Here is a 23,824-nt window from a genome sequence, read left to right as displayed (position 1 = left end):
CCTTTTCATATTATCAGAGGACACATGATGTTGTTAAGTGATATTATTAGTGATGTTAAATTTGGTAACTTAGTGTCTGCCAGACTTCTTTCTTTCTTTCTTTCTTTCCTTCATTATTTTTGGCTGTGTTGGGTCTTCGTTTCTGTGCGAGGGCTTTCTCTAGTTGTGGCGAGCGAGGGCCACTCTTCATCGCGGTGCGCGGGCCTCTCACTGTCGCGGCCTCTCTTGTTGCGGAGCACAGGCTCCAGACGCGCAGGCTCAGTAATTGTGGCTCACAGGCCTAGCTGCTCCGCGGCATGTGGGATCTTCCCAGACCAGGGCTTGAACCCGTGTCCCCTGCATTGGCAGGCAGATTCTCAACCACTGCGCCACCAGGGAAGCCCCCAGACTTCTTTACTGTAAAGTTACAATTTTTACTTCATCGTATATATATATTATTTTCTTCCATATACATAATATACACATATGTGTACCTATGTATATTACATATATATGTATACATATATATGTTTATTATGAATATGGAAGAAAATTTAGATTTTGTATATATTTCATTTATACTTTTTGGCTTCCATCAATATGTTGCCTCTACTGATGACTGCTATGTTGTTTTCTAAATTTCCATTTCCCTTTATTCTTTCAATATATTTTAATTGTAGTTATTCTGTAACGAACAATTCTTTCTTCCTCATGTATTTAGTTAGTTAGCTAGTTACTTATACTAATATGCACACATTGATACTTATTTCTTTTTTTGGGATTATTATTTGATTAGTTGCTCAAGTTATTCTAGTTTTGCTAACAAAACCATCATTCAGTTAGCTCCTGGTGCTTTGCTTTTTGACATGCTCTTGTCCTTTTTTTGCCATGCTCTTGTCCTTTTTTGCCTGTTTGTTTTGTTTTCACTTCTTACATCCTGGCAGCACAATGTACTCCAGGTTCATCTTATACTTTCATGGACTCAGCTCTAGAAACAACCACTTCTCCAAGGATCCCTGCTATATTTTATGAGAGGGTGGCATTTGGGAACCAGGATCTGGACATCATATTCTATTTTCATGTGTGCATTTGTATTTTGCACTTAAGAATATGTCACAAATCTTTAACATTTTAATGCTTTTAAATTTTAAGTCTTTGTCATTATAACTTTTCAAATGAAGACTCTATGCTGTGGTTAAAAATGTTTAGATTTGGGAACCATAATTTTGAGTTGGTTTCCAGAAATATCATTTACTAGCTTTATGACCATCTGAAAATGTCTTAATCTCTTTGATCCTCAGTGTCCTTGTCTGCAAAGTGACAATAGTGGTACCTGCCTCATGCGTTTGTGAAGATGAAATTAAATAACACATATAAAATATCTTGCATGATAATGAGATTATACTAGGTATTCAGTCAATATTCCCTGCTCTCAATATAAATGGTCTTATAATAATCTATTATATCAATACATCCACATTTATTAAACTGTTTCTTCCACTGTTGGACTTTCACATTAATCACAATTTTCCTTTATTTTTAAAAAGTAATGCAGAATACACATTGATTTCTATTCTTTAGATAAATAACCAGAGGTCGTACTGGGAGGACAAAACTACACCTTTCTGCTACATATTAGTGTGAGGCCTTCTGGACCAGTCTGCCAAATTTTAAGTTCCATGAGCATTGTCCTTGACCATCAGTTTCAACATAACCTTGCCTACACTGACCATTTACATCTTATCAAGCTTCATATTTAACAGAGCATGATCAATCAAAGGTTATCTTTTTAGATGTTTATTTCATCACTATGTGTGAAGAACACTTCTTTATATCATTGTTTACTATTTATATGACCATCACTTTAAATATTATTGAAAATCTGACTCCAATAAGTGGCTGTAATTTTTGTTTGTTTGTTTATTTGTTTTTTAATTGTACTAAATAGAAAAACTTCTAATTTTTAAATTATTTTCAAAATTTACTTACTCTTCAATATCAAATATGCTAGGACATAAAGGTAAGAAAACAATCCTTTGAAATAATTAACTCACCAATTTATTAAATTAGTAAATATTGAGCACCTACTATGTAATAAGCACTTTTCCAGTTATCCTAGAACTACGAAGTTAAATATGAGGCAGTCTTTTCCTTATAGGAATAAACAGCCCAGAAGAGGAATTAGAAGTAAAAACAAATATTTACAGTTAATTTTCACAATGCAATGTGCAATGATAGAACAATGCAGGAAATAATCCAATTTTCTCAAGAAAGTTATCAAGAACATCTCTGGAGTGGTAGGAATTCTTGCCCTTGGTTTTTGAGAATCATTACTGCACTGTAGATAAAAGATTCTAAACAAAATGACAGATGTTTGCAAGGGCAAGGAGAAAAGAATTTACATCATAGTAATTTGAAGAAATAAGACATTTACTATATATGATCTATAGTATGGGGTTGGGGAATGAAGAGGCAATAAGAGGAAATGTAAAATCTAAAGATAAGTGTAAACAGGCTAAGCAATTTGGACTTCTTATTGAAAGAGGAGAAAATATATGGCACTAGGAAAAGAATTATGACCACAACCTTTGTTCTAGGATAAAAGTGAAGATATATTAAATGGAAACTAGGCAAATTGCAATGGAATAAGTCAGAAATCTACTTCAATAGTTAGGATCCGAGAACATGGGGACTTGAACAGAGACAGCACCAATGATGATTAATAAAGAAGGGGAAACTTATTTTAAGGGCATTTGGGGACAGAGCGACAACACTTAATCCAATAAATATTTGGATAAAGTAAGAGTGATGAACCTAGGCTGGCAATTAGGGATTTAGCTGGTGTGACTGATTGGAAACATATTTAATCAGAAAAAAATAATATAAGAATAGAAATTGGGTGCAGGGACATTGCTAAGATTATTTTAAAATGCTGGGTTTGAGATACTTGAAGGACATTCAGAAAAAAAGCTATTTTTCTTGGGTGAGATATAAAATGATCAGACATCTAGTAAAAGTACAAATATATCTCTTACTCAGACGTTCTTAGTTATCTTAGCTTGTAAGACAAATTGCATTGTAACACTATGTGTAATAAAAGGAGAACTGGCCTGAAATTCAGAATGCCACTATTCCAGAGTCTAGAACAATATCTCACCCATATTGTGCCTCATATATATTCCCTTGATGAATAAATATTATAGGTTGGAAACTGTGAAAACCATTTTACTTAATTCAATTAAGGGACGCATAAACAGAGATAGCATTTTCTGTGTAAATATTAGTTGCTGTTTAGATTTTCTAGTCTATTACTTCCTTTAAATATTTTTCCTCTTCTTTCTATTAGTCTATTTTGCTATTCTTTTCTAGTTTGTTTATTTGTCTACTAAAATGTTTTTGTACTTTGGAAATATATTTAGTTTTAAAAATTCCTGCTATATTAACCCTGTTATCCCCACATTTTAGGTGCTATCTCTTAATTTCCTATTATGATAAATATTGGATTAACAAGTAGTTGAAGTTCTGTTGGACTGCCTTTAAACTTATATTCATATTTTTCTTTTGTTCGTTGCTTGTTTCCATTTATCCTGCCATGAAGTACTGTTGATAAGCTTGATATGGGTGCTTGGCTAACCTTTAAAAGAAACAAGATCTTTCGGTCTGGATCTGCATAAAGAAATATTAACTTTAATAAATAATTTAATACTGATCTTTCTTTGTTAACTTAGAACACATTATATGTTTCCTATGGGAAGTTTCAAGTCACCTTTCATTTCAGGAGAAAAAATCTTGAGTATAGTTTGTGATAACTCTTCTGTTTCTTTGGCTTGGTTTTCATCTTTGGAGAATTAAAATATATGCATGTTCTGCTTTCTTCATCTATATATTCTGCCTTTCTTATATTTTTCTGACTGTATTTTTCTTTTTTTGGATGTGTTCACTTTTGAAAAAATTTTCCTATGACCTTTTCCCCCTTATCTCATGTAAATAACATTTAGAGGTATATAAAGGTAGGAACTCTCTTGAGAAATAATATACACACCATAAATTTCACCTGCATTATATTATATATTCAAAATGTATAATTCATGATGTGTAATATGTTTAAAGGGTTATATATGTTCATCACTCCTAAAAGAATCCTTGCAGCAGCTAGCAGTTATTCTCCATACTCTCCCCCCCAAAACTAGGAACTACTATCAACTTTCTGTATATCAGTTTGCCTATTCTGGATATTTCATGTGAGTTGCATCATATAGTATGTTGTGTTTTGTAACTAAGGTATTTCCTTAAAATAAAGTTTTTAAAGTTCACCCACCCATGGTGTAGGATGTATAAGTATTTCATTTCTTCTTTATTGCCATACTATACTCCATTGCATGGATATATCACATTTCATTTATTCATTCATCATCTGATGGCCATTTGGGTTGTTTCTACTCTTTGGCTATCATTCATAATGCTTATGAACATTTTCAGGCAAGTGCTTAAGTGAATTTATGCTTTCAATGAACTTGGTTGATACTGAAGAGTAGGCCCAAGCCCAGATGGTTTCACTGGTGTATTGTACCAGGCATTAAAAAGAAAAATCAATTCTTTCAACAATGCAGAAAAGGACAACATGTGGTAGACAACAGATCAACAACACAGAAGAAACCTATTTTCCAGGATTACTCTGAAAAAGAACCATCCTCACACCCTAGTCAGCTAATCTCTGCGAGGTTATAACCAAGGACGCTTCTTTTTTCTTCGTTGAGCCACTCTGTTTCTGAATCCCATTGTTACACCAGGATAGCGTGTACCCTGACTATTACAAACTCTCTTCTGAGAACAATATCATCAACAGATAAACTCTTCTTTCTTTTGTGGAGTTTTCCTTCTGTGAATAGGACTGTGCCTGTATGTTGGAGAAGATTTAGCTAGTAGTGCCCAAATCACGTTGCCTTCTATCAGCACTTCTAGAGAATATCTGCCAGAAATATACACCTTTCCACAATCCCCGGTATTTTATTTAAAGCTTTCTTTAATATAGTAATGAATTCTATTTTTTTCATCTCTGATGATCATAGTATAATTAGGTAGAAAATGTTGTATCAGAGAGTCTGATGAAGAATATGAACACTAGGGTTAGACTATCTGGGCTCAAATGTGAACTTGTTCTTTAACTAGTGAAGTGACCATGAACCCAGTTATTTAATCTGTGTGGTCTCCAGTTTCAAGATCTGTAAATTGCAACCTTCAGATACATTTATTGAGGTATATATCTAGGCGCTGGGGATACAATGTTGGACAAAGTAAGCGAGAATCCTGCACTCATTAAGCTTATATGATAGTGTGTGGGGGGAGGCAGACAAGACACAAAATGCTTTAGCAAAACATATAAAATGTTAGCTAGACATAACTGCTATGGAAAACAGAGGAGGCATAAAAGGGGGGAGGGAACAGGTACAGTTTTTAAATCCGATGGTAAGGATGTTTTTATTAAGAATAGAATAAGAAAAAAGCATGCAGCTGTCTATGAAAAGGAAGTTTCAGAATGAGGAAATAGAAAAATTCCAGGTAGTGTCAGGACTAATGTGTACAGAAGAGTTAGGATGTCATGTGGTCTAATCAAAGTGAGTATGAGTGATAGAATAGGAAGGAATGAGTTCATAGAGGTAGGAGTGGGGACAAAGTCATTGTGGACCAGTGGGCCCTTATGAAGGTTTTCATTTTCACTGTTAGTATGATGAGAAGTCTTGTAGGATTTGTGAAGAAAGTGATATAATCCAACTTATTGTTTAACAGTATTGCTCTGGCTCTTATATTGACACTTAGATTCAAGAGGGATATGGCCAACCAGAGAAAAGCCAGGAGGCTGCAGCAATAATTTTAAGACTGAGATGATGGATTTTTGGGTCAGGATGGTAGCAGAAAAAATGTTGAGAAGTAGTCAGACTCCAAACATATTCTGTATTTTGAATCAACATAATATGCTGATAGATTGGATGTAAGGTATGTGAGATAAAGAGAAAATTTCAGGATTCCTTTTAAGACTTTGTCTGAATAGGTAGAAAGACTTGAGAAAACATGTAGATATTGCTGGTACCTACCTGAAAGTTACCTTGTGAAGATCAATTGTTTTCGTTCTATATCTAAAGCTCCTTAAATGTTGACTGGCACATGGTAAGTGCTTAGCAAAATATGTTATCACCATTATAGCAATCAATTATTGGGAAGTAAACACAGCTGTTTATGTTTTGGGCATGTTCTATTCTTGTGTTATTTCCTCTATCATGAGTTGATAAGTAGCATTTTGGCATGGCATCATAATAAAGCATATTACGTTTTAAATTACTTCAGACCACATTTTACATAAAGTACAATATGGACTAATATAACAAGGAACGTTCAGGGCAAATGCAAAAGTCTAAATCTTTTATATTCCCCGTAGATTATATTACACATGTGTAATGATAGTACATAAATGGTTTCTAAACTGTATTGTAGAAGAATAGGTAGCCTTAATTTAATTAGAGTTTAGTTTACTTTAATTATAATTTTTCCAAGTTAAGTGTTGTCCACAAAAAACATAGAACCTGTTGACCATATTTGCCAACACAAACCAACAGGGTACATTTACTAATCGTAGAACTAGAAATGAAAGAATGGTAAAAACAAAGTTTGGAAAAAAGACTAGAAAAATGAAAAGAGCCCATTAATATAGGAAATGACATATGCTTATAAAAGATGAGAGAGGAGCCAAAAAAAGTATATTATTGGGCTTCCCTGGTGGCGCAGTGGTTCAGAATCCGCCTGCCAATTCAGGGGACACGGGTTTGAGCCCTGGTCCGGCAAGATCCCACATGCTGTGGAGCAACTAAACCCGTGCGCCACAACTACTGAGCCTGTGCTCTAGAGACCGTGCTCCGCAACAAGAGAAGCCACTGCAATGAGAAGCCTGCGCACTAGAGTGAAGAGTAACCCCAGCTCGCCGCAACTAGAGAAAGACGGCGCACAGCAACGAAGACCCAACACAGCCAAAAATAAATAAAATTAAAAAAAAAAAAAAGAGTTGACACATTTTAAAAAAACGTATATTATTAAACCACTGGAAGCAAAAACATATAGCAATAGCTGTAAATATAGATTGTAGGAAACATGGATATCAGAATAAAAAATCATAATAATTTCAAATGGCATTCATATATGATAAGGGAATTTTTTAAATAAATGAAGTATTGGAAAATAATGCTTATTTTAAAAACTTGAGTAAATTCGTTGACAATTTTGAATAGGTAAAAATAATTTCAACTTTTAACTCCTAAAAGAAAGTCTGCACTTCTGCATCTAATTTTTAACATTTAAAACATTTGTAAGAAAAATAATCATACATAGTTTTGCAGAGAAAACAATCTAAATTTCAAAAAATAAATTTTTTTATAATCATAATTTTTTGAATAAAAACTACGTAGTTACTAAAGTTTAAACAAAAAAAATGAAATAGTTGGAAAATGAAAAATATATTCTTAAATGACCTTTAAATAGCAGAGAAAATTAAAATTGCAAACTAAGATTATGTACAAGAATAATTTTAAAATAAATTTTAGCTCTCTACCTGACTAAAGTTTGTGGATTGCCACATCTGAATTCATTGTAAGGTAGTAGCTGAACAACTTGTCTCTGTTAAACCCTTTAAAACAAATGAGTCAAGCAATTAATTCAAGAGTTTATTTTTAATGATCATAACAAACCTATAGAAATCAGGAGAATGGTAATGATGTTCTGAAATACACAGAATTTCAACAATAAGGCAGTTTACTGAAGGTTCCTGACACATCACAGAAAGGTAGGGTTTTAAAATGTTTTCAGAGAGCCCCCAGGAGCTATCACTGCATGCAGATTTTTAACCTGATGAATTTACAAACATTTCATGTTCAAAGCATGGCAAAACGAGAGTCTCAATTTTCCCCATGTACCAAAAGCACATTCACCTTAAATTTCAATGACAAAGGAATAATCAAATGTTAAACTTGTAAGTGTACACAGAAAGCTGCAAAAAAGGACATAGGAAATGACAGAAATATTGCTCATGTATATAATATATACATAAATACATAACTATCAATCTGGAAGGACACATACAAAGCTGTTAATAACTTTTAGGGCATTTGTATTTTCTTAAATTTTTCCATGTTTTCAAACTTTCTCCAATATAAACATATTCCATTCTAAACCGAAATTGTGAAGTGCTGACTTTTTCCTTAGCTGTTTGTGTGTTTGTCCTTTAAATCAACCAAAAGAAATTTATAAATCACAAGTGAATATTCTTTAATAAAAAGCCATCATACACTAAAACTACTGCAGGAATGTGAATCTTCTAACGATAATGGCCAGCTTTTATTAGGACTGCCTTAAATGCTTCACGTCCATTATCTGATTTAATCTTTACAATAACACTATGGACCTGCAACTGTTATTTATCTTGTGCAGTTGAAGAAACTTGAGGCTTAAAGTTTCAGTGATTTTTTAAAGGGTTATGCAGCTAAAAGGGTAGCTAGGGTCCAAATCCTGGAATGTTTGATTCCAAAGTAAGTGCTCTTAATCACTCTGCTATGTTGCTTCTCCACAAATTAAATGAAATGGTTTCTGAAACTGTTATCATTGTTCCCAAAATGGAGCTCTTTTCAAGCATAACAATTTCTGAAGTTAGATTATGCATGGGATTTAGTACGATATAGTTTTAAATGTGACAACTGTACCTTTGCATTTTGCAAATCAGTTGCCTTTAAAAACATATATATTTGGACCATGGATTTAACATATTTCATGGATTACAATTACAATGTGTATTTCTAAAGGCATAGTCTTTGAAATGCCAAAGATCATATTTGGTCAAGCAAAGGATGGTTTAAGAGAATAAATAAATAAATAAATAAATAAATTTGTTTCTGGAGAAAGAGCAAGGAAATACACTATATGGAAGAAAAAAAGAAAAGATGAGCTTAAAAGTTTAGCTTCAGTCTTATTTTATGCTTGGAGCTCTTTCCCTTCTGCGTGACTCTAATGAGAGCCTTTTTTACTTCTTTGTTTCGAAGACTATATAAAAGTGGATTCAGCATGGGGATGACAATAGTATAAAAAACAGAAGCCACTTGATCCTTTCTCAAGGAGTAGTACTTACTTGGTTTTAAATAAGTAAAAATCAAAGTGCTATAAAAGATGGTAACTCCCAGGAGATGGGAGGCACAAGTAGAGAAGGCTTTTCGCTTCCCTGAAGTGGAAGTAATTTTCAGGATAGTAGACAGGATGGACACATAGGACACAGATATTGTGATAAGAGACACCACTAGGGTGGAGCCAGCGAAAGTGGATATTGTGATTTCAATGTCCTGTGTGTCAGTGCAGGACAGGGCTAAAATTGGGGGTGTTTCACAGAAAAAGTGATGGATTATATTGGAGTCGCAGAAATCCAATCTGCTCATGCAAAGCACATTGACAAAGGAGTCCATGAAGCCAATCAAATAGGATCCAAAGACTAGGGAGCAGCAGCGTCTTGTGGACATAACAACTGGGTAACGCAGAGGATTGCAGATGGCTACGTAGCGATCATACGCCATTGAGGAGAGAAGAAAACATTCAGTGGCACCCAAGAAGATAAAGCAATTCATCTGGGTGAAGCAGTTCAGGTATGAAATATACTTGGTGGAAGTCAGTAAGTTTTGTAAGGTTTTAGGGGTGATGACGGTTGAGTAACTGAGGTCAAGAAATGACAGGTGACTGAGGAAAAAATACATGGGGGTGTGAAGCTGGAGATCCAGGTGGATTATCAACATCATCCCTGCATTCAGCAACACAGTGATCAGGTATATCAGGAGAAATAGCGTAAAGAGGACCAGCTGGATCTCTTCAGAATCTGTCAGTCCCATGAGGATGAAGTCAGACGCATGTGTGATATTCCTTCTACCCATAGTGTTCCAATGCTCTAAACTGTTGAGAAATCAAAGTTGATACTTAGCAGGAATTACTTCAAGAAGATTTGTGCTTCTATGCCTGACATGACATATTTATATTAGTTTATGTTTCTAGAAAGTGATAATAATGAAGTGTGTATACTGTATGAAGAGAAAAATCTTAATTTGATTGCCAAATATAGAAATAGGTACAAGTTGACATTTGGATATAACAAAAGCTAATATAATGAAGAATTAGAATAAGCCTGACACTGTTCTAAATGCTTCCCGTTTTTAATGCATTTAATACCCATGGGATTATTATACCATAATTAGTACTATTAGCCACATTTTTCATATGTGAAAAAGGGCACAGAGAATTTAGGTAACTTATCCAGTGTTAGACCTACTAAATACTGGCTCTGTAATTCTACCAAGATAGATTGACTCCAGAGAGCATGTCCATAATACTATATTCCTATTTATAATTAATTTCAACAAACCCGAGGAAAAAAATACTAGATATATAAAAAACAATGATAGAAGAATAGTTTTAGTGCACCATGTGCTGTTCTTTCATTTTTAATAGTATATAATACTAATGACAAATAAATTTCAACAAGTGGACTTTAGTAGGGTGTATTAAAATGATAGACCACATGTTAGTACTAATTTTAAAAAGATATGTTTTCCTAACTTGACCATTCAAAATCAGATTTCTTCCAAAATTATTTTTCTAAAATATGCACATTGCTTGTAGACCCTGATTACATCAACTCTGTATTTCTGTTTCCACAAATCCTGACATTACTTAGGGTAAGGTCTAAATGATACCTGTATGCATATTTTTCTGATAATGTCCCCGTTTTATTTGATCCTAACTAAAACCTTCTAATTTTGAGAATAATACTTACCAGGAGCCAAAGTTGGTGAAAAAACACTTTCTACCAATATAATGTGTCTAGAATTATGTCAATCTCAAATTTTGCTCACAAATAAAATATGAAGACCATTTCAGTCGAAAATTTCTGTGATATAATATTTTTCTTTGGCATAAGTTCTCTTTAAATTTTAGAGTATTCATTTTGTTTTATTCTGAGGGAAAAATAAATCAACTTAGAAATTTTGTTCAGCTCCCAATCAAATGTAAAATTTGCCAGGAAGTTTTGTCTTAGAAGAGTATCAGGGATCCACTGTGTACACACTTAAGCGGAGCCGAGTATGCCTTGCCTCTCATCCTGATAATTTCAGGGTACTTCATATACTGGGGATTGATGATAATACAACATTTTGTCATCCCAGTGGACTAATTTCCAAGGAAGATTACTTGGCTTGTCTCCAAGAACAAAAGTTCAAGGACTAATTGCAGCTATACTAGGTTTTGAGAAGCTAGTCATCTTTTCCCCTAGAAGCCACACAATGAAGAGCCTAATGGTTTGGTGTTCCTTTGTGATGCTTTAAATTGATGCCTGGGGTGGTAGAGAAACTATTTCTAGAGAAATACTTAGTCTGTGACTGAAACCATCAGGGATGGAATCAGACATGCTTCACAATGAAACTTTTATTTTTAAATGTGTGACACTATTATAGGAGTAAATATGTTCATTAGAAAGAAAATGAAAATATAATAAAATTCAAAGAACAATGTAAAAATAATCAAAACTGTTGTAACATTTTGATAAGTTTCTCCTAATTATTTGTTGTTTATAGAATGCTTATTTTTATACATCTAGATTTGCATAATTAGTATCATACTGCATATTCAGCATCCACCCTCATTTTATAACCACAATTTCATGACACACTGACCAATGTGATACTAGCCTTTCATAAAACCCATAATTCATGTGTTGTGCATTGACTGATACCCCATGAACATCTTCATTCTAATGAAATCTTCCTCAGATGTTAAGAATTTTATTGAATATTATTTATCCAAGATGAGGAACCAAAGGAAAACTCTTAAAAAGGGATAGACTGAGAATCAGATTAAAATATTCTTGTGAATCTTTCATTAATTCATGATAATTAAACCAATTTTCATGTACATTTAAAAGTGACTCTTACAGGAAAGTCTGCTCATACACCAGAATTTCAGGAGATAATTTGTTGGTTTGTGTAAAGGAGCTACTTTTATATTAATATTTATAGTATCTTTGATGAACTTTAAAAGGGCAATTCTACTCATCAAAAATTAATACTGCTAAAACAGGTGTGAAATAAAGTGCATATATTATCATATTTTATGGCAAGATAAGAAAAAACATACATCTTAAAGAAATTTGTTTCTTTAAATTGTATAAAGAAATTTTAACTTTAATAAATAAAGAAATATTGACTTTAATAAATACTTTAATACTCATCATTCTTTGTTGACTTAGAACATATTATATCCATTTATTAGGAAGTTTCAAATCTTTCATTTCAGGGGAAAAAATCTTGATTATGACATGATATCTTTTCTGTTTCTTTGGCTTAGTTTTCGTGTTTGGAGGATCAAAACATATGAATGTTCTGCTTTCTTCATCTATATATTCCTCCTTTCTTCAGTTTTCCTGCCTGTATTTTCTATGGGATGTATTCACTTTTCAAAAATTTTTATTGGAGTATAGTTGCTTTACAATGTTGTGTTAGTTTCTACAGTACAGCAAAGTGAATCAGCTATACATATAAATATATCCCCTCATTTTTGAATTTCCTTCCCATTTAGGTCACCACAGAGCATTGAGTAGAGTTCCCTGTGCTATACAGCAGGTTCTCATTAGTTATCTATTTTATACATATTAGTGTATATATGTCAATCCCAATCTCCCAATTCTTTCCACCCCCCTTTTTCCCCCTTGGTGTCCGTACATTTGTTCTCTACATCTGTGTCTCTATTTCTGCCTTGCAAACAAGTTTTTCTGTACCATTTTTCTAGATTCCCGATATATGCGTTAATATACGATATCTGTTTTTCTCTTTCTGACTTAACTTCACTCTGAATGACAGTCTCTCAGCCCATCCACGTCTCTACAAATGACCCAATTTCATTCCCTTTTATGGCTGAGTAATATTCCATTGTATATATGTACCACATCTTCTTTATCCATTCCTCTGTCGATGGACATTTAGGTTGCTTCCATGACCTGGCTATTGTAAATAGTGCTGCAATGAACATTGGAGTGCATGTGTCTTTTTGCAGCTCAATATCAAAAAAACAAACGACTCAATCAAAAAATGGGTGGAAGACATAAATAGACATTTCTCCAAAGAAGACATACAGATGGCCAAGAGGCACATGAAAAGATGCTCAACATCACTAATTATTAGAGAAATGCAAGTCAAAACTACAATGAGGTATCACCTCACACCGGTCAGAATGGCTGTCATGAAAAAATCTACAAATAATAAATGCTGGAGAGGGTGTGGAGAAAAGGGAACCCTCTTGTACTGTTGGTGGGAATGTAAACTGATACAGCCACTATGGAGACCAGTATGGAGGTTCCTTAAAAAACTAAAAATAGAATTACCATAAGACCCAGCAATCCCACCATGGGCATATACACTGAGAAAACCATAATTCAGAAAGACACATGGATTCATGTTCTTTATCACATAGCTGTCTAAGCAAATATTTTGTGTAAGTCTGTGGTTTGCTCATTCTCTCAACAGTGTCTCTCATGAAGCAGATTTTAAATGTGAATAAGTACAATTTATCATTTTCCCCCTATGGTTCATGAGTCTTGTGTTTTATACAAAAGTTTGTGACTAACCCATAGTCGAAGAAGCGTTGTCCTATTTCTTCTCTAGAAATATTATTATAGTAGGTTTTCTTCTAAGGCCTAAGAATTATTTTGAGAAAACTTTTATATATGATGCAAAGAATGACTCATGTCTCTTTTTTTGTGACACAAGGTTAGTCTACCTATTCAGTGTCACTAAAAAAATTACTATCCTTCTTCCATGGATATTCCTTAGCAACTTTGTTAAAAATCAATTGACTATGTTGTGTGGATCTATTGTTGAAGACTCTGTGCTTTTCCATTGATCTAGATATCTATATTTTCACCAACACCACACTCTCTTGATTATTTTAGTTTTGTGGCAAATCTTGAAATTAGATTATGTAAATCTTACTTTATTCTTCTTTTTCAAAATTGCCCCAACTCCCTTAGTTTCTCTCTCTTTTTATTTTTTTGTAAATTGTAGAATTACCTTATCAATTTTTTCAGAAATTCTTGTTTATTTTTAATTAAGGTTGCATTGAATATACGGATCATTTGGGATTACATTTAATTAATAGATCCTTTGTTCACAATTAGGCTGAGTATCAGTATCATCTTTCTTTCTTTCCTCCCTTCCTTCTTTTCTGCTTTCCTTCTATCTTTCTTTTAAAACTCAGATTCCACAGCCATCATTGCCTATCTACTAATTTAGAATCTCTGGGTGTGAGCTTAAGCATCTATGTATTTTTCACAATTTTTTGAAGAATTTCTTTAAGTACATAGCCTAATACTAGTCTATAGATTAGTATTGGGTGGGTCGAAAAGTTCGTTTGGGTTTTCTGGTAACATCATAGAGAAAAACCCGAACAAACTTATTGGCCAACCCAATATAAAGGGTCCTCAGACAAGACGCTATACAACTCAAATTCTGACCTTTATCTTTGACAGAGCTCTAATTCTAATGTTATATTACATAGAATAACAATTATCTGTATACTCTCCCATTTCTGTTGTCAATACTTTCTATTCATCTATTTATATCTTATTTCTTCTATTAACTACTCAATGAGTTTTAAAATATCTTTCATACTACTTAGAAGGGTAGCATCTTTAAAGTTAAATGAGTATTGTAATCTCTATTAAGTGATTTTGAATTCTGCCATAGCTTATGCTTTTATTATTATTTCTTCATGTCCATGTTGATAGGGTTTTGAGAGAAGTAAACAGGTTATATCCCCAGGAAAAAGAAACTGGATTTCAGAGAATTTAAGCTGTCTCTTAGTGTCAGAGCTAGGACTATGTCTCATATCATTAAATTTCTTTTCCAGTCCTACGCATATTCTTTTTCCACTGAAGGATCATTTTGTACCAGAAGCCAAAGTTCATTCATGTAGTCATTTTTATCATGTAGTTCATTGCTCCAGAACCATTCTCTTGTTTACCATGGGAAAAAAAATCCTCTTGTTACTTTTTGGTGCCAGAATAGAATTAGTGTGTTTTCCCTTGGGGCATTCCTGTAGATTTCAAGAAGAGCTTGAGAACCTGGTATAAGAGTCCAAACATTTGGTATCCATAGCACACCTTAATAAAATGAGCAGTGCATTTCCACAGGTAAGAAGAAATATTTTACATCACCTACAAAATATTGATATACCAGAAGTTATAACCATGAATCTCAAACTAGATTATAATCTTTAGTATGTAAATCTGAGATAGAAATTTCTAGTTAACTCAGAGTTGAATAAAAATTAAATGAGAGAATTCACAGGAACATAACAGGGAAAACAGTAAAGACTCTTTGCATGTTTAGGTCAATAGATTTGTAAATTAGAAATTTTATTTAATTTCCTTGATGGAATATAACTTAAGTCATTATGAGGTAGTGGAAATAAGGTGTTATATTTAAAATTCAGGAAAACTATTAAATGGAGATAAAATTATCAACTGAGCATTGAATATATGACATTTGGAGATCATAATTTTTTTCCTTATAGAGGGATAAAAATTTTTCTTTAATTTATTGTACTAATTAGCTAATTCATCTAGAATCCACTACTGGGTTTTTTGTTTGTTTGTTTTTATTGTTTTGTTTTGTTTAATATAATGGTCTGCTTAAGCTTGTGGCTTTACAAAAGAATTAAAATACATGAAGCTGTTGTATTGTTTCCAGAGGATAACATTTCCAGAACTATGGCATATCACAATGAGTCTGTAATATGGTCAAGTGGAAGTAGCTTAAAGTTTGGAGACAGAGAAACCTAGACATGAATCCTGGCTTTGTTGGTAACTGACTGTGTGACTTGATCAAGTTACAGGTCAGGTGGTTCTCAGTTTTCTCATCTATAAAAGGATGCTGAGTTAGTTTGCAATTTGCTATGTACATTACATAAGATAATGTACACAAAGTTTCTAACACCTAGTGGCCACTTAATAACTTGCAGTAGTTGCTACTATAGCTGTAGCTTTCCTTCTTCTCAAGCTTAGTGTTTGTAGTACTCTTCCCTTGATATATGGCACTTTGTTTTCTGACTATATGAGGGTTGAAGAACTGATTTGATTTTAGTTATCCAGAGTGACCATGTTTTCTTAATTTGAGATCTCTATTTTTGTCTTTCTAGCTTATATCTCTTAAAGTAAAATCAGCAAGACAAAGCACAATCAGTTCCAATATCCTTAAGTATTAGTTGACAGAAATGCCTGTTTGAAGAACATCTTCAATGGGTAGATAAACCTTATACTTTTTGACTATTATTCCTCCAGTTCCTTAGAGTGAAGTAGACAATTAATTACTCTAATGGAATATAATCTGTACTAAAATATACTTTCATTCATAAACCACCATCTTGCACTACAGATAAAATCAGAGAAGTCGAGAGTTATGAGAAAATTATTATGGGCAAAGTTACCAGGGGAATTTAAGCAAACACACTATTATTTTACTGTAATGCCCAAAGTCAGAATGCAGTAACAGAAATGTATTTTTAAGGTGACTGATAACATAGAATATTCAGATTCTCTGGATTTAATCTCATAAGAAAAGTACTTTAGTATATCTTAATATCGTATAACAAACATACATAAGTAAAAGAAGCAATACTTAGTTTCTGGTTTGGTGACCATTCATTGTTCAATGCTTTGATGAACTGATTTTAATTCCCTATTAATATTTCATAAGTAAATAAAATTTAGAAGTCATATTTCACATGTATGCATACTCCACATATAAGGAAAACATTTTAATTTTATAAAACATATTTAACGTATTTCATAACTAAGCACTGTGCAATCACACCGTGTCCATGTATTGATAGTTGAACAAGACATGCACAAAAATTTTGGCCAATCTTAGTTACTTTTTGATTTGAAGCTTAAGGTTACGTTTCCAATGTCACACTAGGTGCTAAATCTGATGTTTTAATATAAGGTTTTAGAGTCCAAATACAATGTTCTTCATCTTCCACAATTGTGCTACATCAGACACATCAGTTAAATAAAGGTTAGAATTGTACTAAAAGTAAAATTTCCCTTGTGTATGTCAGTCAACATGTATTTTGTGATGAATACCTTTAGTAGACTACTTATTTATATATTTTTCCAAAACCGCTTACATATATTTGTTTTCTTTTTTAAATTTTTATTGGAGTATAGTTTATTTACAATGTTGTGTTAGTTTCAGGTATACAACAAAGTGAATCAGTTATACGTATACATATATCCACTCTTTTTTAAGATCTTTTTCCATATAGATCATTACGGAGTATTGAGTGGAGAGTGCTATGCAGTAGGTCGTTATTAGTTATTTATTTTATATATAATAGTGTTTAGATGTCAATCCCAATCTCCCAATTTATCCCTCCCTCTGCTTCCCCACCGGTAACCGTAAGTTTGTTTTCTACATCTGTGACTATTTCTGTTTTGTAAATAAGTTCATTTGTACCATATTTTTAGATTCCACATATAAGCAATATTATATTATATTTGTCTTTTTATGTCTGACTTACTTCACTCAGTATGACGATCTCTAGGTTCATCCATGTTGCTGCAAATGGCATTATTTCGTTCTTTTTTATGGCAAAATACAAATAGCTCATGCAGTTCAATATCAAAAAAAACAAACAACCCAATCAAAAAATGGGCAGAAGATCTAAATAGACATTTCTCCAAAGAAGACATACAGGTGACCAAAAAGCACATGAAAAGATGCTCAACATCACTAATTATTAGAGAAATGCAGATCAAAACTACAATGAGGTATTACTTCACACCAGTCAGAATGGCCATCATCAAAAAATCTACAAACAGTAAGTGCTGGAGAGGGTGTGGAGAAAGGGAACCCTCCTATACTGTTGGTGAGAAAGTAAATTGGTACAACCATTATCGAGAACAGTATGGAAGTTCCTTAAAAAACAAAATATAGCCCTATGATATGATCCAGCAATCCCACTCCTGGACATGTATCTGGAGAAAACCATAATTTGAAAAGATACATGCGCCCCATTGTTCATTGCGGCACCATTTACAATCACTAAGACATGGAGGCAACCTAAATGTCCAGTAACAGAGGAGTGGATAAAGAAGATGTGGTACATATATTTTCATTTATTTTCACTGTGCTTATTCCTATATGGTTAATTTCTGTTTTGTTCCCAACTCTCTTTCATGCATATCTTTGTATATAACCTAGAGATGAGAGAGAGAGAGCGAGAGAGGGAACGAGAAATGGAGGGACAAAAAGAGAGAGAAATTTTTTTAACAGATTTGAATTATCTGTTATTTGAAAATCTGTTCAGATTTGATTTGAACAGATTTGATATCAAAATAACAAAGTAATACGTATTTATATTATTAATTGATGGTTTATATTATTTTAATAATGTAACCATTCAAACTAAGCTGGAAATTATAGTATTATTATTACAAGACATTTTGTGTGTGTGTGTGTTCACAGGAGTAATGTATAATTTGTCTGTAGTACACAGAAGTCAAAATTTAAATTTATTATATTTTTTTTACTCTCGAATTCTCTAAGAATTAAATAAGTATATATTTTTTTCATTTAATATCTGCACATTCAAAAATCTATTTAGTCTTTGTGTTAAAAAAATCTTTCACATGGATCTGAGAACTTTCCGGGAAAATAAAGACAAGCAGCTTTCTTTTTCTTCTATGAATGGTTTTAAGCTGGTTTTCTGATTCGTTCTTGATGTATGGAAATCTCAATATGATAAAAATATAATGTTTCATGTCACAAGTGTAAATTATTTTTATATCCATGGTTTTATACACTGCAGATTTTTTACTCCTTTGAGTATATTTTGGTCCATGTCACTACAGGAAAAACAAGACTCACAGGGCTGAAATCTTGCTCCTAAACATGGTAGATGCAATATTTAATACTTTTCAATCATGAAGACTTTCAGTCCAGGTACAGGTGACTCCTCACCTTTTTTTTGAGAGTGATGACTGTAAAGTTTTTATTAGAGCCAGTGTCATGATTGAAATACTACCGTGTAAGGCAGTGAGTGACCATGTCCCATCTGACTGAGAGTTGGTTCTATTTCCCAATTTTTTAATAGTTGATTTACAATGTTTCAAGTGTACTGCAATTTTTAATGCCCTTATCTTTTTCATACTCCACAGAATGAGAAAAAGTCTGACAGCATAGGGAAACATACCGGAAATAAAACACTAATTTCTAGCATATGTAGTGATTTTATTCTTTTAGCAATAGCTTCTATAAATTGTATGATCTATTACTGAGTGATTTTCCTTTTATAATAATTTAAAGAATCCTTAAGAAACCATGAGATATTAAAGAAATAGCCATGATTTATGTTTGACAGAAATATTTCTCAAAAATACACCCAAGGACTTTGCAAGGATAATGAGTATATGAACGGAGAAAAATGTAAAATTTTTCAGGGCTGCTAGAATAAATTACCACAGACTGTTGGCTTAAACAATGGAAATTTACTTCTCACTGTTCTAGAATCCAGGAGTCTAAAGATCAAGGTGAAGGCAGGGTTGACTTCTGAGGCATCTCTCCTTCACTTGTAGATAGCAGCCTTCTCCCTTTGTGTTCACGTCATCATTCCTCCTTGTGTTTCTGCGTTCTATCTCCTCTTCTTATAAGAACACCAGTCATATTGGATTAGGGTCCACCCTAAAGACCTCAATTCAAGTTAATTATCTCCAGAAAGATCTTATTGCCAAATACAGTCTCATTCTGAGCTACAGAGATTTAGGATTTCAACATATAAATATTGGTATATACTATTTGTATATTTATACACACACAGTCACAAATGCATGTAATCCTTAAAATATATAGTATTAGCTTTTATCTCATATAACTCAAGTTGGCTAGGTTCCTGTAGTTGCAATTATTAGTAACTTTATAATTATACCTGACGAACTTGAGCAAATACTGCCTAATCAATAGGAAAATCACAGGTCACACATTCCCATACCACCTTCCACGGAATTGTTGGTACTGACTCCGGTTCAAAGCACTCTGCTCTATCCTTAGATCTATATATTGGCAGCAGTCTAACCCCAACCTGCAGTTCAGGGACCACACATATGTGTTCAAATTTCTGGTGTCATTACTACACTTTTTGTGCGAGTGTGTTTCTCCCCTTCTTATTATTTCATCCAGAGTATGGACACTAAACTCATTCTATTACTTCTCACAGAGTACAGAGACTAAGCATTAGCATTACCAAGATTATACTTAATCTCAAGAATGACAAAAGATAAGCACAATTCAGAGAGTAAGGTAAGAATGGCTGGCAGACTGGGCTCTTAGAAAAGTAAGATCCACCACATGTTCATGGGCTTCCTTGCAGGCCTGGCCCTGACTCAGCTTTGCTCTGTTTTCCTTTGACCCCTCCCACTCTGTGATGCCCTTGTAGATGCCATCGTTCCTCAGTGCCCAAGCCGAAGAACGACGTACAGGAAGACATCCCTACTGCGCTCATGTTTAACCCTGCTTCCAACAGACCTCATTTTCATTGCAAGGATATGTATCTTTCAAAGTTAACTATATGTATTTTTTCTTCCATCTCCCCATCCTTTCATTATCATTAATATTTTTTGAGTGTGAAATCCCTTTAGTTATAATAGGACTATCTCCTTAAAATAGAGAGTCTAACCTAAAGATTTCTCCCTAAAATGGGATTAGTAAGTATAAATAACACCTCAACAATACAAATACAATAGAACATCTTTTACTATACTATGTTACCATCACAGTTGTTTAGATTTTCTGGGGTTTTTTTTTTTCTTTTTAAAATTTTTTTTCTTCTTTTAATTGGGCTACTTTATTCTTCTTTTCTAGTGTTCTGAATTGGGTATGGTTTTACCAATGAATACTATGTCAGTGGCAACCCACTATTTTATTATGTCATACTTCAGTTATGAATACTTCTAATTTTTTTCTTATTTCTATTTGGCTTAGGAGGGGTTTAGTAACTTATTTCTAAATGCCAAAATGATACGGTTTGAGAGTTCTTAAAAATGTGTTATTCATGTCTAATCAGAATGCAATTTTTAAATTAATTTTATTCAGATGTTAGTTTTCAATACTATGGAAGTTTTCATAAATGCTGCATGTACACTTGAAAAGTAAGATAATTTTTCTTATATATGGTCAAAGCTTAATATATGTTTATCTATAAAAAAAATTTATTGAATGTGAAGTTTAATTATTTTATATCCTAATTAATGTTTTCTTGACTGAAAATATTTAATAGAGGTGTGATAAGTTTTCCTAATGTTACAATACTTATGCCCATTTCTGTCTTTGCACCTGCTCTGTGAAAAATTTACTGCATGATATTTCTTACTACATTATCATTTGCATAGGTAACACGTACGAGTAAGTCTTTATTGTGAATCAAAATCTATTATTATAATCAAAATCTATTATTATAAAGTATCCTTTTAAATTTTGATACTCTTCCCTGCATTTTATATTTTTTAGTATTAAAATTAAAACCAATGCTTTCTGTTCATGGGTATTGCTAAATGTATAAGCATCCTCACTTTTATTATTACCTTTTTAAATACTGTGTAAAATATTTGGCTTTTCAAAAACTATCCTGAAATTGTTTTCTTTTTAAAGGTATATTAGGTGCATTAACAATTATTGCTAAACATATATTTAGTCTTGGGTTTGTCATAATGTTCATGTTAATAATGCGTCATATTCACACAGACTTATACACAAATATACACACACAAAACATGTGTTTTTTAGGATTTGAACTAGTTTTAAAATTTTTATATTTTTAGAACATCATATTTTTTGAAAATTAATACTAATGTGAGGTCTATCATTTTATTACACACAAGTGAAGTCCAAAGGTTGAAACTTACTTTTAATTACTATTAAATAATACTGGGAAAAAAGAACAGTATATGGTGTATTAAAACTATTCTTCTATCATCGTTGATTATATATCTAGAATTTTTTTCGTCTTGCTAAAATTAATTATGCATAGGAATATAGTATTATGGACATTCTCTCTGGGGTCAATCTATTTTAGTAGAATTACGGAGCCAACATTTAAGAGCTCTGACTCTGGAAAAATTACTAAATTCGCTGTGCCCATTTTCTCATCTAAAAAAATGTGGCTAACTGTAGTACATATCATATATAATCTCATGGGAATTAAATACTTTAATAAAGGGAAGCATTTAGAACAGTGTCAGGCTTATTCTAATTATTCAATATATTAGCTTTTATTATATTATATCCAAATATGAATTTATGCCTATTTCTATATTTGACAATCAAATTAAGATTTTTCTCTTCATACACTGTACACACCTCATTATTATCACTTCCTAGAAACACTAATGTAAATATGTAATGTTGCTCACAGAAACACAAGTCGTTTGTAAGTAATTCCTGCTAAGTATTAAATTTGATTTCTCAGCCATTTAAGCATTGAACACTATGGGTAGAAGGAATATCCCAAATGTGTCTGACTTCATCCTCATGGGATTGACAGATTCTGAAGAGATCTGCCTGGTCCTTTACACTATTTCTCCTGATTTACCTAACTGCTGTGTTGGGGGATGCAGGGATGATGTTGATAATCCTCCTGGATCTCCAGCTTCACACCCCCATGTATTTTTTCCTCAGTCACCTGTCATTTCTTTTTTTAAATGGGAATTATTTATTTATTTATTTATGGCTGTGTTGGGTCTTCGTTTCTGTGCGAGGGCTTTCTCCAGTTGCGGCAAGTGGGGGCCCCTCTTCATCGCGGTGCGCGGGCCTCTCACTATCGCGGCCTCTCTTGTTGCGGAGCACAGGCTCCAGACGCGCAGGCTCAGTAGTTGTGGCTCACGGGCCTAGTTGCTCCGCGGCATGTGGGATCTTCCCAGACCAGGGCTCGAACCCGTGTCCCCTTCATTGGCAGGCGGATTCTCAACCACTGCGCCACCAGGGAAGTCCACCTGTCATTTCTTGACCTCAGTTATTCAACTGTCATTACCCCTAAAACCTTAGAAAATTTACTGACTTCCACCAAGTATATTTCATACCTGAACTGCTCCACCCAGATGTATTTCTTTGTTCTCTTCAGTGCCACTGAATTTTCCTTCTCTCCTCAATGACCTATCATCACTATGTAGCTACCTGCAATCCTCTGCATTACCCAGTCGTTATGTCCATAAGATGCTGCTGCCGCCTAGTCTTTGGATCTTATTTGAGTGACTTTATGGACTCCTTTGTCAATATGCTTTGCATGAGCAGATTGCATTTCTGTGACTCGAATATAATCTATCACTTTTTCTGTGATACTCCCCCAACTTTAGTCCTGTCCTGCACTGACACACACGACATTGAAATCGTCATATTCATTTTCACTGGCTCCACCCGAATGGTGCCTCACATCACAATATGTGTTCATCCTGTCTACTATTCTGAAAATTACTTCCACTTCACAAAAGCGACAAGCCTTCTCTACTTGTGCCTTCCATCTTCCGGGAGTCACCATCTTTTATGGCACTACGATTTGGTCTTACTTAAAACCAGTTAAGTCCAACTCTTTGGGAAAGGATCAAGTGGCTTCTGTTTTTTATACTATTGTCATCCCCATGCTGAATCCACTCATCTATAGTCTTAGAAATAAAGAAGTAAAAAATGCTCTCATTAATGTCATGCAGAAGAGAAAGGGCTACAGGAAATTAAAATAG

The 23,824-nt window shown here is 33.4% G+C and overlaps 1 protein-coding gene and 1 pseudogene across 1 annotated transcript; one reads left to right on the top strand and one right to left on the bottom strand.

Annotated features, from left to right (window-relative positions):
- Positions 1-8,963: 8,963 nt before the first annotated feature.
- On the bottom strand, positions 8,964-9,929 carry LOC118899580 (olfactory receptor 8H1-like). Its single transcript, XM_036861347.1, has one exon. The coding sequence runs from the start codon at positions 9,927-9,929 to the stop codon at positions 8,964-8,966; it is 966 nt and encodes a 321-aa protein (XP_036717242.1).
- Positions 9,930-22,580: 12,651 nt separating this feature from the next.
- LOC118899579 lies at positions 22,581-23,824 on the top strand (annotated as a pseudogene).

This window comes from Balaenoptera musculus, chromosome 8, assembly GCF_009873245.2.
Source record: "Balaenoptera musculus isolate JJ_BM4_2016_0621 chromosome 8, mBalMus1.pri.v3, whole genome shotgun sequence".
NCBI lineage: Eukaryota > Metazoa > Chordata > Mammalia > Artiodactyla > Balaenopteridae > Balaenoptera > Balaenoptera musculus.
The sequence above is the reverse complement of the archived record's forward strand: the minus strand, read 5'-3'. Positions and strand labels throughout refer to the sequence as shown.

Excerpts from the sequence above, each read along its gene's own strand:
- LOC118899580 (XM_036861347.1), bottom strand. The coding sequence starts at position 9,929 with ATGGGTAGAAGGAATATCACACATGCGTCTGACTTCATCCTCATGGGA.